Here is a 13,986-nt window from a genome sequence, read left to right as displayed (position 1 = left end):
AGGCACCGTAAAGCCGTCACGTAAACTTCTGATATAAACCGGCCCGCACACACACACATTCTTGGTCTTACCGAATGAGCCCTCACTAGTAAGCTTCGAGTCCACCGACAGGCATAACACACCCCAAACAAGCTTATCCAGACGCTTACCTTGAAACCGGACCTCGGTCGTGTGCTTGAATGGAGTTTCTGTTATGTTACTCATTTTACTCGTTTAGCTCTATCTTAATATACAATCCTAACCAAGTATACAAAAAGCTAGTGAACTATGATCCGTTATGCATCGTTGCGCGTGCCAACTGACACCTCAACCGTCCTTGTGTCTTTTCAGGCCTCCGCCGAGCCCCTAACGCTCGCTGAAGCCATCGAAGTGTCGTCCCAACCGTCGCCGAGTCGTAGTACAGTAGCCACCGGTTCATGACCGCTGAATGCGAATCCAACACCACCGATACAAACCACCCGACTTATGTGACATCTTGGTCATAGCCGGACACGACGATCGCTCGGAAGTGACACGACGGTACCATCCACATGTCGCGATCGCGTCTCAGCACAGGGATGGGGCTTGAATTTGGTGGCGACACCGAAAAATGGGAAATCACTACACCACATCAGTGCGACGAACACAAGCGCTAAATAGCTGGCTGTTTTGAGCCCAGTATTATAGTCGCAACATCGCCGATGTTTCGAACATTCTTCTCGTTAAGCTGGGCGGGTTTCTTCTTCAAAATACCCATGAGGTTGAAGATGTTGTGATTTTTCGCGAGGCTCTGGGTTACTAAAAAGCGGTTGAGTAACCGCTCGGCGTGACGAAACAAAACTACTAATGGTGATCATGTGTACGCGAGAGCACATCTCTCACTGCTGTGCTTATTGGTTATTGGCTGACCTAAATATTGTTAGAATGTTAAATTTCATTTCGTTTTGGGTGGTTTAATTTTTGTGTTGGACGCCCGGACTCTTCTAAATTGATCGACTGATGCTGCTATATGCAGCTGAAAGGGTTGGCACCTTCTTGACGGCTAAAAGCAAGAAAGTGTCGGCGTTGCCGACCATAGTTGAGACTGTTGTTGATAAAATGCACGCACGAATATACATATCTTATTCTAGAAGGGGATTTTGAATCCTCCGATGTAGACATCAAATTGCTGACAAATAGAAAACAACATCAAACTCGCAGTAAACGATTTCCCGGAAATAAACAATGATTAGGTTAGGCTGTTTGAGTTCAGCGCTTGGAGCCCTGGAAGTGCGCTCGAGTGGTGCAGCAAGCGTTGGCGAAGCGTGCGGACGGCGAAGCCAAGAACAGTGAAGCCTATACGACGCCTTCGCACACCCATAAGCGACCCGGACAACACGTGCATGAATGCAGCGCGGTGTGGATGAATCGAAGGCCTGGAAGATGGCAAGGATGGTCTGGACAACCACTACCTGAGGGCTCACGGTTCGACGAATGCGAAAACTACGACATGGGAGGGCGGTGAACCTACTAATGCGGCATGAAGCTCCTGGGAGATTGTTGCGCAGACCTGAACGACGCTTCGGAGATCAAGGAGATCGGCTGAGCAAGACACCCCGGACGACAGACTCGGATATGCTTTAGTCAAATTACTTTTGACCGACCAGAGCGACCGCCCAAGGATCTGTTGTGCACAGCCAAGACAGAAGTACCGCGTGTATCTAGTGTCGACGTCGCGACTGCTACAAGCACGCCATGATGGCGCACGATATACCAAGATTATCGACGGCAACGATCCCAATACCAAGGCCAAGTGAAAACAAGATTGCATGTGAAGAATAGCCAGATTATTAGTTAATAACAATGAACAGAGTTCGCTTTGACCCCTAGAGCTATAGTGACTCGACTTAGTGACTTAGGGTCTCTTCCCCAGTAACCTCGCGCGTATCTACTAGGAGTGTATCTACTAGGAGTGCGTGCCTTCGATGAAGACAAGAAGCACATCGGCCGTGCAGGACCAATCGCGTGTGGGGCTCTCATCATGATTTCGGGCTAACGTAGAGCAAGGACTTTGTGTCAGCCCCACGCAAACAGGTTTGATCTTACCTATTTCATGTTAATGAGTTGGGCGTTGGTTTTCCCATGCGACGACCAGTTTCATATTTTGACGGTATTCTTGGGAGGTTGAAAATAGTCACCCCTAAGTCAGAACAACCGATTACTGTGTGAAAAATGGAATAAATATTGTGTATTTTATCCTTTTTTAAGGATGGTGCGCGAATAGCTGAGGTAATAGTGAGAAGAAGCTCCTTGACTTAGCGGTGTCTTTGGAATTAGCTCAGTTGACTGGACTACTGCCCTATTTGTCACAGAGCCAGATAATAAGTGTGTGTGTGTGTGTATAGATCTATATTGTAAGGTTATCTTTCAGACTGCGGAAGTTGCGTACTAATGTGTGTGTTGGCCCTCCACTCTCAACTAATAAAGATCTACACGTGCCTAACACCTCACTTGGTGCGAGCCAGGAGTTACGAAGGTAAACGACACCCAAGAGGATAATCACAAGGTCATACGCCAACCCCAAACGATCCACCCTGCCGCTCAGGAGTGATATTTTGGGAAAGTCTACTCCCCCGAGCCACTGTACACCCTGGACGATAAAGGCGTTCACCCGCCTTGTTTCAATGGCGACTCAACTCCGAACATTGCTGATAATAACCAAAAGGTTCAGTGTGTCCTTTTCCAAATGCACCATGCATTTAAGGATCAGCTCAAGTAATTTACAGTGCAACTCCGCCTGTTGCCCAGATTACCTCTGGTACCAGGTCATTTACGAAAACGAAGGTGTGAAAAATAACTAGTATCAATACTAAAACAAAAAATTACTTGAATTATTTATTATTGTTAAATCCTGTTTTTGAGATGAAATAGTCTTATGTTGCCGGGACAAATGGTCATCCAGCAACTGAAGCGAAGGCAAAGAAACGTTGCAACCGGTATACCGCTGAAATGAGGTTTAACTGTGTGTCTCAAGGTTTTATCATCCTTCCGGCTCGACGGAGCCTACCGGTGAACTACCGACATCTGCTCCACCCGATATCGCTGGCCTCCACACACAACCAAGAACGTCTCTGGCCTCTCCCTTCCACTTGCCTCCCCCGTTCACACACAGCAACATGGTGCAGGTGTCTAAGCCCCTGGTGATCGCCGGCGTCTCGGCCGTAGCAGCTGCCGCCCTCCTTATCTTCGCTCTGGCCCGCAACGGCAGCTCCAGCGTACGTACTCCATATCACTTAACTAGTCGTCCAGCAATGACGTATGCGTTTAACTAAGCATCCACGCTACTTCTGCAGGACGCGAAGAAGGAAAAGAAGGAAGACGGTGTGCGTGAAGTGCCCAACCTGCACAAGGAGCAGCTGCTCAGCATCCTCGAGACCATTTGCACGCAAATGGGCCAAGTTGTGGTACGTTTAACCAGCTCTCGACAGTACAGCACAATACTATGGATATTAAATCAGTTTTGTACTCTTATCTAGATGCAACTGGCCAAGCTGGAGGCTAAGATCCGCCAGGAATCGTCCCAGAGCGGTCGCTCCCTGCCGGAGGACCAATTGGCCTCATACCTCATGGGTCAGTTCGAGGAGGCCATGAAGGCCATCGAGTCACAGGTGTATGCCAAGTTCCAAACTACCGAGGACGAAGTTAAGGTGGCCACTGAGTACTTCGAAGAGGAGGACGACAAGGACGTGGCCAACGCTGTTGCCAAGCTGCAGGAGCTCTACCGTGTCATGACCGGCGGCGGCTTCAGTGACGTCGAGGTGCCCTCTGAGCTCACACTGACCAAGTTCATTGAGATCATGCAGGAGACCATGGAGTCGCTCAATGTGGCCATGGAAGAAGTCTGCCTTGAGGTCAAGGAGCTCAACCCGGACAACAAGGAGGAGGCCATCAACCAGAGATATGTCAAGCGCGCTGACAACCTGTCGGCCGAGATCCACGCCAAGCACGGCCTCACGCGCGAGGTTCTCCAGGCTGCGATGATGAAATACCAGCAGGAACCGGCCTTTTTGATGGCCATGACGGAGCTCCAGCAGCAGCAGGCTGAGCGCTTCGCCGCGGCCGCCGCCATCTTCAACGGTGAGGTGAACATGGGCTTGACGGAATAAGTCTAAGCTACAATATCTACTAGAAGAATGGAATCCGATCGTCCCAGCTGCAGTCCCCTTCAACCAGTCGTCAGCTCAAAGCGCGAGCCAAACCACCGCCCTCTTTTTCCCTATCGACGAAGTAGCTAGAATTCCCGCATCGTCCTTTCCCAGTTATGATCGCTCACTAGGAGCGACGTCGGAGACGAGAGGAGGCTTTTGTGACCTGCACCCTTTTTGTCTGGCTGTGCGCGTCGGCTACATATTGGTTGAATGAGTTGTGCCGGTTAGAGTCGCCTTGCTGTTGTATTACTTGTACGCTGCATGCATCCTGCTTCCGTATAGCTTTGTGGTTGTCTGTATTAATCCTGCTTGGGTTTTCATTCAGTGATCCACTTCAACTTGACCTTTAGTGAGCCGGGCATTACCCTTTGCCCACCACATCGAGACAATTTTTCGTCGATCCAAGTTTATCTTCATATTTTTAGCCATTGCAATCGACTTTCAGAGAGGTTCTACATCGCTCTTTAGTTCGCGTTAAGTTTTATTAAGCAGCCATGCAGCAAGATCGTCTGGACGGGTGGATGGTGAGGCAGATCGAGAATGCGGATATGGCAAAGGAGACAATGATTCAGCTACCAATTCCGAAGCATTCCAGTCTTGTTCCGTTGTCGACTAGGGGTTCAAGACCACCGCCACGCACTACACACCGCTCCGTTACTGCTATCGCAGGACAGGGAATATGTTCGATTCTACCTCCTCAATCACCTCGTTCAGCTCCTAACAGTCGAAATCCGACCGAACTATTTGATTCTGATGAGAGTATCGAGAAAAAGTGGAGAGCACAATTTCACGATCTAAGGAAACCATGTATCGAAGGCGACCACGTCGATCGAACCAAAGTGCTGCATAATATGATGAAGAAGACGCTGCATGACGATGAGCAGTCACCGCTCTTCTTGTGGGGGTTACCTCGCGAGCACATTCTCGAGTTTATCCGCCAGTCTGTGCTTCCATCATCTTGGATGTACGTACCTCCAAACGCGCTTGTTTAGCAGTTAGATGCTCACTTTTTGCATTGTTTCACAGACATCCTTCTCGTCGTCCTGTCAGCGAGTGGGAAGCTGTAACAAACGAGGAAGATGAAGTTGCGCAAGTTCGACGTGCTGTGTAAGTTCCTGTGATCTAAGAATTGTGGATTAACAGGCCTGACTAAAGCTGTTTGTTTCTACCAGGGCTGAAGTGTTAGCAACTGCTTCTTCGAAATCACCGAAGAAAGTTTCATCCCCTCGAGCTCCATCGTCTCCACGAAGTCCGCTCAAATCACCTGATGGAGCTTCGAGCCCCCGCAGACGAGCTCAAAGCCTGGTCACTTCACCGTCGAGTCCAAGATCAACGCAGATCACTCCAAGATCAGAAGAAAGGTGCGAAGTTTATTTACTATTCGGAACCGCTACATTTGACTAACACTAGAAACTTCGGTCCAAACAGAATCCAACGATTCATCGCTGAGCTACGCGCTGATCCGACATTATGGGCAGCATTCCAGGTGCATATCTGCTTGAATGACATTAAACATTCTACCCCATTAACATCGTGTATCTTCGGTTGTAGAATGAAGTTGAGCAAATTCAACAGCAATACCGACAGAAAAACCACACAGGCGATGTAAGACACTACCCCTTTATAATGGTTCTGCATGGCACGTTTGATTCAAGCACTCTACTGCCGTGTCGTTAGAAAATCCGTGAAAATAAAGAACGCGCGAAGTCACCGAGATCTCCCGACGAGCACGAACTCAAGTACGTACGGTATTCTAGTACATTAACAAACATCGAGTCTGGACTAACTGACCCCAACGTGTGCGCTAGAAAGAAACAAACCGCTGAGCGAATGGAGCGCACACATCGTCACCGTGAGCAGATTATCCAACTGGAAGACGAAAAGCTGGCAGCGAAACGTGAAGCGTACCTACGGAAAGTGAATCCAGACCGACAATTACCAGCATCGGAACTAGAACAGACACCTCGTTACCGACGACGTAAGGCTTGGCTTCACGTGGTTTCCTTCGCGGCAATCTCACATCACTGGCACCAAGAACTCGTGCAGACCAAAAATTTAATGGCGATGGCGAAAGTTGAAGGTGTTGCTGCTTGTATCATTCAGAAGATCTGGCGGAAATGGAAGTGGCAGCACGCCTCCAAGCACACTGTGGTAGTTTACACTTGGCTTCGAAAGTGTTTGTGGAAGCTCCTCTTGCGAGTGCGTTGTCGTCGCAAAGCTCGAAATGCTGCGTTGTTGCGGCTGTTTATGCAGGATCAATACTCTCAGAGCCACGCCAAGAAAAACTTTACCCGTGTGATGATTCAATGGCGAGGCAAAGTCATTCGCGCTCAGAAGGCTGGCATGTAAGTTGTCTGTATCACTTGTGGAATACGGGACTCCTTGACGCTAACACTGTTGTTTTGTGCTTCTCAGGTCCTTCATCAACTGCAACCGGGCTCGACTGCAAGCCTTGTCTATCTGGTGGGAGAATGTTGACCATGAACGCCAACGCACGGAGCGCCAACATAACATGGATGAAAGGCGTTTGACTGCTCGGAAAGACTCCAGCAGCGGGTCTGCACCTGGATCCGCAGGCGCGCATCGGTCTCGAGCAGGATCGGTTGCAATACTCGGTGGTATGGATGAGAAGTTGGCCAACATGCAAATGCTTATTACACCCGTCGAGCTCCAACGCCTGCAACAAACATCAGCCCAAGTCGTGAAAATACCAAAAAGGTTAGTAACTACATGTAGCATGCATGCAAGATATGCTGCTTAGACTCACCGTTTTTAATTGTTCAGCATTAAATGGCAACTCTTGACAGAGTTTCTGACTGAATCAAGGAAGGAATTCCGGCGAAAGCTACAAGCCTACAAAGAAGAGATACTATGCGCGAGTTATGCCAGGTTAGTAATTCATTTTTGACCTCCCTGCAATACCACGCAGTTACCATACTTTCCTGCCTTTAGAGAAGTGAAGCTGGAGGAAGCTCGCGCGATCGTCCAAGGGTCTTTAAACTGGGAAGAAGCAACAGATAATCGAGGCAACGCCATTACTAGCTCTACGAGCAAGGCTGCGCATCCATCCCCGTGCTTCGTCCTTTTCTCCAACCCGAACGGTGCTAAAACGATGGAATATCTCGTCCGTCGAGGTATACAACTCACGTTGGATGCTGATCCAGAACTGCGTGCACTCGTCGCGCGTCAGCAAGAACATCGCTTGTCATCTTCTCGTCGACCTTCCGTCTCCTTCAACGGTGTGTCTGCAGGGTCACCGTCGCCGCGTAGATACAGTATCCTGAAGAAACCTACTCAAACACTTCTCATGCCTTTACCACCTTCCGTACTCGCAATCAACAGCGATACCAACACAACAACTCCTGACTCTCCTAGCCATAGCAAAGCATTTTAATTTATTAGCGGCAATACAACTGAGCTTACCACATCACTGCGAAGTGTCCCTCGACTTCAGTACAGACACTGTGTTCCATCTGTTACGACGAATCAAGACACGAGAGAGTAAGGTACCACAGGCGAACAGCAAGCCAAGTCGGTGGGGTCCTTGTGGCTATACTCTATCCATGTCTTCGGTCCGCGTGGCATTTGCAGAACTACGTTGTGAATTGAACGAGTCATCCCTTCTGGATGAGCGCAATTGTGCCATAAGTCGAGAATGGTTGAGCGTGCTATTCCGCATGGCGAGGGCGACGCTGCCACAGACGGCCGAACCGCGTCCGTGTCCTTCGCCTTCCATATCTCCATCTTCTTCATCAATATCTTCGAACACAAAAATGCTGTCGTCCCACGAGAGGTTGAAGTCGAACTCCGTTTCACGAATCGAATTATTGGGCTGCTCGCCGCCATGACTGAGCCGTACGAGCTCCGATGGAACGTCTGGTACGACTGTCTTGGCTTGGTTAGCGAGCGCTGCGTCTTCAATACGTTTGGCCTTGGGCGCATGACCCCGAATAAGCGTCATCAGGTCCAAGCTCAGCGTCTGTGATTGCACATCAACAGGAATCGCTTCAATAAGGCCAATAGGCTTCGAGATGCCCTTGAAACTGTAGTAGCCGTGCGCCTTGAACTGGAACACTGTGGAGCCTGGGATATCCTTGATCTTGTCAGCCTTGGAAATAATCTGCTGTGCTGGCTGAGCAGCGCAGTAAGCACTCCAAGCGTCTCCACCAATCAGGACTTGACCGCCATGCGCAGCCTTGGCGATACGCGCCGTCTGATTCACAATATTACCGAAGTAGTCAGCACGTCCACTTGTCTTGTGTGGACTTACACTAGCAGGAATACCAGTCTCGATACCCATCGACATCGAGAAGCGCAGCTCTTGGTTCTCGTTCTCACGATCCCACTCGCGGAACTTTTGTCGGATGCGCACCTGGAACTCGCCGCACCATAAGATGGCGCTCGCAGGCGTGAAGAACGCCAGCATGAAATCTCCCTGCAACTCCTGACACTCATAGCCATTATGTTTCCTCAGCAGTTCACGAGCAACCATACACAACGTCTTAATGCGATCTGCCAGTTCTTCTGCGTGACATCGAACCAGCGGCCGAGCTCCTTCAATGAATGTGAACACCATCGTGACAGGTTTGTGCGCGGACGGAGCATCTCGCATGCCAAGTGAGAGCTGGTGGGGGCTTTTCAAGCTCGGGAATCTTCGTAGCTCCAGATCTCGAGGTAACAGCAGCATCAATAGCACTTCGTCGCCTAGAACTGCATGGCAACCGAGATCTTCCACGACAGGATTGCCCAACTGGACAAGCTGTTCCTTTAACCGATCCCAGACGCTGTCACTCAGCACGATCTGTCCTCCATGTGCATATTCACTTACCGTCTTGGTCCACTTGACAGCTTCACTGAGAGATAACTCCGGGGTAATATCTGGATCTGCCGTATGAATCACCATCCGAACCCGGAAACCGCGATACAACAACATGTTCTTCTTCGTCTTGCCGTTTGTAGTGACCGATACTTCTCTCATATCGTCAAACTGCTTGAGTAATTTATCATTCCACGCGGCGTATACCAGACTCAGCTGCAATGATAGACACCACTTGGCAGCGTGGAACTCGGACGCGAACGCGATCACAAACAGTCCCGACCGTGAGTGACTCAGAATCTCCTGTCCTCCATACTCCGACGCCAGTCGAGACAGTACCGTGTGTTCGTACAGTAACTTGGCGTCCTCCATGAGATCCTTCGCTTGACTCATCATCTCCCGGAAACCCTGTACGGAAACCTGCACAATCACGACCTTCTCCCACCTCACAGGCGTGAGGTCTCCCAGGTCCGTCTTGATTTTATTTCCCAGGTTTTTCTTGCCAATCATCGTGTTGTTCGAGCCTACCCCAGAGTATTCCGACCCTGACACCTCCAAGCTCTGTGTGCTGCCTCCACTCTCCGCCTCCATCCTCGTGAGACGCAGTAAAGTTGCGTTCTCTCTCTCCTGCGTCTGAGTCTGTGAGCTTCCATGGGACGAGATAGTTCTGCTTCCGTCCTGTATTGTAGAAATTTCGGCCGAGTTAATCTGTTCCTTCTGGAGTGTGGCACTAGCATAGTCCTCGTAATTGCCGTCGTGGCCGCCAGAGTCGGGCTTCCTCATGCTCATTTTACTCAGCGGTCGGCCGTGGTTCAAAGTGCTGTCGGTCTGGAGACTAAGTTCACAGTCTAAGCTGTGACGTAGTGGGTAGTTCATGTTCACGTGGCGCAGTGAGTCGCTGGATGTGGCTGAGTCTTTATCGACGCCCCTAGGAGACTGAGACCGCACCCAGGGGCCGCCCATATCCCCGCCGCGTCGCGTTTCGTCGTCCAGCGTGTCATCCTGGTGTACATGCTGCAAGTACGGCGCCAGCTCCCGCACGATGTCGTTACGGGGCAGACACTTTTCCAACACGCGCATGCAACACCACCAACACATCGTTCTGTCTTCTGTGTGTCCTAATTACTCCTGGATAGTGTGTCTGTGGGCTGCTATGCGGGTGTGGAGGCCCTTCCTGGACTGTACGTACGTAATGCGGGGGCGCTGCGTTCCTTTCCTTGGCTCGTAGGGGCCTTGTGCTCGCTCCTGGCTGCTGTGCTGTGTGCTCTGGTGGGCGGCCTTGCTTCTTTTCCGCAACCCGCAACATGCACTCTGACTCTGACTGGCGCTCTCTATGCGGCATACAATATGCTCGTCATCGTGGAGTTGTGCGGTCAGAAACGGGCCGGAACTTCCACGGAAGCCACGCGGATACTTTGCACCTTTGCTAGTTAGTATCCTTACACATCGTATTTGCTGGTTGAACTGTAATTGTTTTAAAAACGAGAAATACGAACTTTCAGATCATATATACCTTCTAGAAAGGAAGCGTCGGAACAGTAAACTATGTGGGTGGACTCTGTGATGGCAGCACGTTCGCTGCTAAGAAATCGTAACCGAAAAAGGCAAGCCTGTCAGGCAGTTGAAGCAACGGCAGCAACGCTTCCAGCCTTCAGAAAATGTAAATGTACTCATTTGTATTTCCGGATATCCACCCTGAAGGGTGGTGAAGGGCTACGAAGGCCATCGACTCGAATCTACGAGCTGTTGTCCAATGGTCTGCACACAGGGAAAATCCCTACACGTTTACGCTCCGCACAGGTGCTCGAAAGTGAAGGCCATAATAAGCATAGGATTCTGTGCCGTAAACTGTAGGCATCGCTCGACGCGACAGTCTTTCGGCGTGACGCGTACAATTTGCACGACGTCCAACGCAGCGTGCAGTTGTTGTTGGCACATCGGATCCTGGACTTGTGCCTTTTTGTGATCTGTCTGTTAAACACGGAGAAAGCCGCGTTTCTGCTAGGCACAAGTCAAGTAGAAATGGATGCTGGTGGACTACATTGTGGAGCTCACTGGGCTGAGCCCAGTGAAGCCCACTTTGACCCAGTCCACCGTACACTACGTTTGTGGTCAAGAACCACTGGTCATACATACACCTGGAAGTCGGGAATCGCTTTTACATTCGACGTTCACGCTGACGAACTTCGCGCGTAACCCGTATATCGGGTTACGCGCTCTGCGAAAAACCACAAACAGTATTCACGCTGACGAGCTAAACAGTTTTTCGCAGAGGTCAGTAGTATCATTTGTGAGTGAAGGTCTCCTGTATAGTGGCAGCAGCTTCCTTGCAGTCTACGCCGAGTTGACGATAATCATGAGCAGCGTGATGTACATTTGGATCTTCTCCTTGATCATGAGCATCAGCGCGGACGAGAGCGCACCCTGGATTGATAAAATAGTAGCAATAGATATAAATTGAGTCAGCACGTCGACGACATTAAACGCTTCAAATACGAACTTACCCTGGTGAGTTCCGGCCCAAGGCCACGGTAGAGCGCCAGCGGGCCCTCCTCCGTGTACACGCGCTGCAGAGTCGACGCGATGGTATCCTTCTTGGGTTCGGCGCACGTGTTCGACTGGCCCTGCTCCTGATCAGCCGCAGTTGATAGTTTCTTCTTGTTGGACTGCATCAGTACCTTGGCGCGGATGTACGGGAACAACACGAGTGTAGCGATGGACCGCGCAATAGCTCCTAGCACGAACGCCTAGCAGATGCAATAACGGTCAGAATAACACTCTCACCTCCCCCTTACTACACTATCAAGTCGTTCTCACCTCCAATGCTCCAAGTGCCTGTGATGCCTGCTTGAATTTGCGCAGATAGACACCCTTGAGCCGCTCAAACACCGTGTACTGGATTGCCGGTTGCAGACACAACACAAAGTAGGCTCCCAGCCCCTTGTACAGCCCTCCAATGCCGCTCTCCTTGACAATCGAGCGAAGGATCTGCAGAATACTGCCAGACTCCGAGCCGGTCTGCATGCGCGTGCCCACAAGCTCCATGGGCATCGTGATGGGTAGATGACACAATTCGCTCAGGTAGCCAATGCCCAAGTCTGTGATCGTACCGATGGGCTTGCCATCCTTGGGCGCAACCATCTGCGCCAACATCGTGTATGCATAGAAGTATAGGAACTTGGAGGTTGAAGACTCCAACGCCTTGTACTGGATGCCCTTGTACAGAGACTTGATGAGGGCCACCTGCTTGTTTTTCTTGGGTGCCGCTGCGTCGACATCCTCGTCCTGTGGAAGCAGCGACGCTCCCGACTGAATGCGCGTTTTCAGCGTATCTAGCGGGTAAAGAATGCTCGTAGACAGGAAGCCGCCACATCCTGCGGCGGTGGCAGCCGCCATCATCTCCATCGGTTTGCTAAGCGCCATGGTTGCCTCTTGCTGTAAAATCCTAAATGAGGAATAGGACGCACGTCGATTTCATTTTAGCCAATCAAAATGCGTGAAGGCTATAGTGGCTGTCATCTGATAATCATAACACGTTGAAGTGAAACCCAACAAATGGGCCTTAAGTAAAAAAAATAATGGTGTACTATTGCCAAAGTTGAAGGCATGGATAGATGCGCTGGACTCACTGGCTGTCATTAGTAGTGATGGCACCTGCGTTGGCAACATTATTATTGACTGGTGTTTTGAACGAAGACGGCATCGTGATCAGCAGATCGTAAATAGTTTGATGTAACGCAAAACCAGGCACATCTCTTCAGCACGAAAACAAGTTGTACTACGTGAATACGAATTGATAGCTCGGGTACTTGTAAAGTACAAAACATGTGAAATTACGCAAAACTGAGAAATCGCTGCTGTTAAAATGAAGCTGATGCTCCTCGAGTGCGAAGAATCTAACCATATGACCTAACCGCATAAGGATCATTGTTGGCGAAAAATATTTTCATCTTCTCCACCAAAGCTTGTCCACCGTGGTGCTCTGCTAAAGTACAACGTACAGGCCTTCCTACTTGAGCATATAATTTAAATACATTATCATATTCACAAGGGAATTATTATTCAGAAATATCACCTATATTATTGGCATATTCTTACCATTTTCTTAAAACATTGTAGTATCACTCTCTACGAACCATAAAGGTCTGGCTGAGAATCCGCGGATCTCTCGACCTTGTTGCTAGCTCCACACTTCTCTCACTTGCGCATTTGCTCTTTTGAACACTCTTCTAAAGCCCCTTACCTCCAGCAACGCCCATCATGAAGTTTTCAAACAAGGATCTCTATTCTTTGCTCTTCACTGAGCTCGCACCTAAACAGGCCCGCTGCAACACCTGTCAAAAGGTATACAAGAGCGGTAATAGCTGCACTAATCAAGTCCACCACCTCCTGAAGCGTCATCCTGACTACCAAGAGCTAGCTGTGGCTGCCTACCGCAAGAGCAACCGCTTTGGGCTCATACTGTCAGACCAGCGGACTAGTGACGTGTTCCGCTGGATTGAGTGGTGCGTCATGAACCACATGCCCGTGAATTTCGGTGAGCGTCCTCTCGTTCGTAAGAACGCTAAGAGGAGACGATTTCGACTGTAACGCTGCAGAAGTACATTGATCTTCTCTATACCTACGTCTCAGACGACATTGCTCTCAAGCTTCCTGAGAAGTTTGGGGTGGTGCTCGATGGGTGGTCTAGTGGTGGTTACCACTTCATCGCCATCATGGCGGTTTTTGATGACCCAACGGTCTCGCAACCAAAGGAGCGGAATCCTAACTACGACGAGAGCATTTAGTGCCTTACACACCGCTTCGTGTTACTGGCTTTCTGTCCCCTTTAGACGAAAAAGGTTTAGGGGCTCAGAGTCTGTTTGACCTCATAGCGGACACGCTGTCCACCTTCAACAGACCATGGGAATCGGTCCTCTTCATGATTGGCGATAATTGTTCGGTGAACCAGGAGATTGGTCGAAAATTGGGTGCACTACCTCTTATTGGTTGTACAAGTCTCCG

General features: G+C 49.9%; 5 protein-coding genes across 6 annotated transcripts; 3 read left to right on the top strand and 2 right to left on the bottom strand.

Moving 5' to 3' along the window:
• Positions 1-3,008: 3,008 nt before the first annotated feature.
• PPTG_11871 lies at positions 3,009-4,561 on the top strand. Of its 2 annotated transcripts, XM_008907067.1 has the most exons (3): positions 3,009-3,233; positions 3,312-3,422; positions 3,495-4,561. In XM_008907067.1, exons 1-3 carry the CDS (start codon positions 3,135-3,137, stop codon positions 4,122-4,124), a joined length of 840 nt encoding a protein of 279 aa, XP_008905315.1. In that variant the 5' UTR covers positions 3,009-3,134; the 3' UTR covers positions 4,125-4,561. The 2 variants fall into 2 exon arrangements, with proteins under 2 accessions (XP_008905315.1, XP_008905316.1); XM_008907068.1 differs by having other exon boundaries at positions 3,312-4,561.
• Positions 4,562-4,660: 99 nt separating this feature from the next.
• PPTG_11870 (hypothetical protein) lies at positions 4,661-7,597 on the top strand (the record flags this gene model as incomplete). The annotated part of the gene is made up of 9 exons (XM_008907066.1): positions 4,661-5,130; positions 5,193-5,273; positions 5,339-5,527; positions 5,595-5,652; positions 5,718-5,771; positions 5,844-5,905; positions 5,975-6,511; positions 6,582-6,884; positions 6,951-7,597. The coding sequence occupies 9 exons, from the start codon at positions 4,661-4,663 to the stop codon at positions 7,072-7,074; spliced, it is 1,878 nt and encodes a 625-aa protein (XP_008905314.1). The 3' UTR covers positions 7,075-7,597.
• Positions 7,527-10,302, bottom strand: PPTG_11869 (hypothetical protein). The gene has a single exon (XM_008907065.1). It carries the CDS (start codon positions 10,078-10,080, stop codon positions 7,717-7,719), a length of 2,364 nt encoding a protein of 787 aa, XP_008905313.1. The 5' UTR covers positions 10,081-10,302; the 3' UTR covers positions 7,527-7,716.
• Positions 10,303-10,649: 347 nt separating this feature from the next.
• Positions 10,650-12,421, bottom strand: PPTG_11868 (hypothetical protein). Its single transcript, XM_008907064.1, has 3 exons — positions 11,800-12,421; positions 11,487-11,729; positions 10,650-11,406 (listed from the first exon to the last, which is right to left on the bottom strand). The coding sequence occupies exons 1-3, from the start codon at positions 12,403-12,405 to the stop codon at positions 11,317-11,319; spliced, it is 939 nt and encodes a 312-aa protein (XP_008905312.1). The 5' UTR covers positions 12,406-12,421; the 3' UTR covers positions 10,650-11,316.
• Positions 12,422-13,242: 821 nt separating this feature from the next.
• On the top strand, positions 13,243-13,769 carry PPTG_11867 (hypothetical protein; the record flags this gene model as incomplete). Its single annotated transcript, XM_008907063.1, has 2 exons — positions 13,243-13,537; positions 13,615-13,769. The coding sequence occupies 2 exons, from the start codon at positions 13,243-13,245 to the stop codon at positions 13,767-13,769; spliced, it is 450 nt and encodes a 149-aa protein (XP_008905311.1).
• Between the last annotated feature and the right edge of the window lie 217 nt (positions 13,770-13,986).

Source organism: Phytophthora parasitica, assembly GCF_000247585.1.
Source record: "Phytophthora parasitica INRA-310 unplaced genomic scaffold supercont2.25, whole genome shotgun sequence".
Taxonomy (NCBI): domain Eukaryota; phylum Oomycota; class Peronosporomycetes; order Peronosporales; family Peronosporaceae; genus Phytophthora; species Phytophthora nicotianae.
Note: the sequence above shows the minus strand (reverse complement) of the source record. Positions and strands in the feature narration are given on the sequence as shown.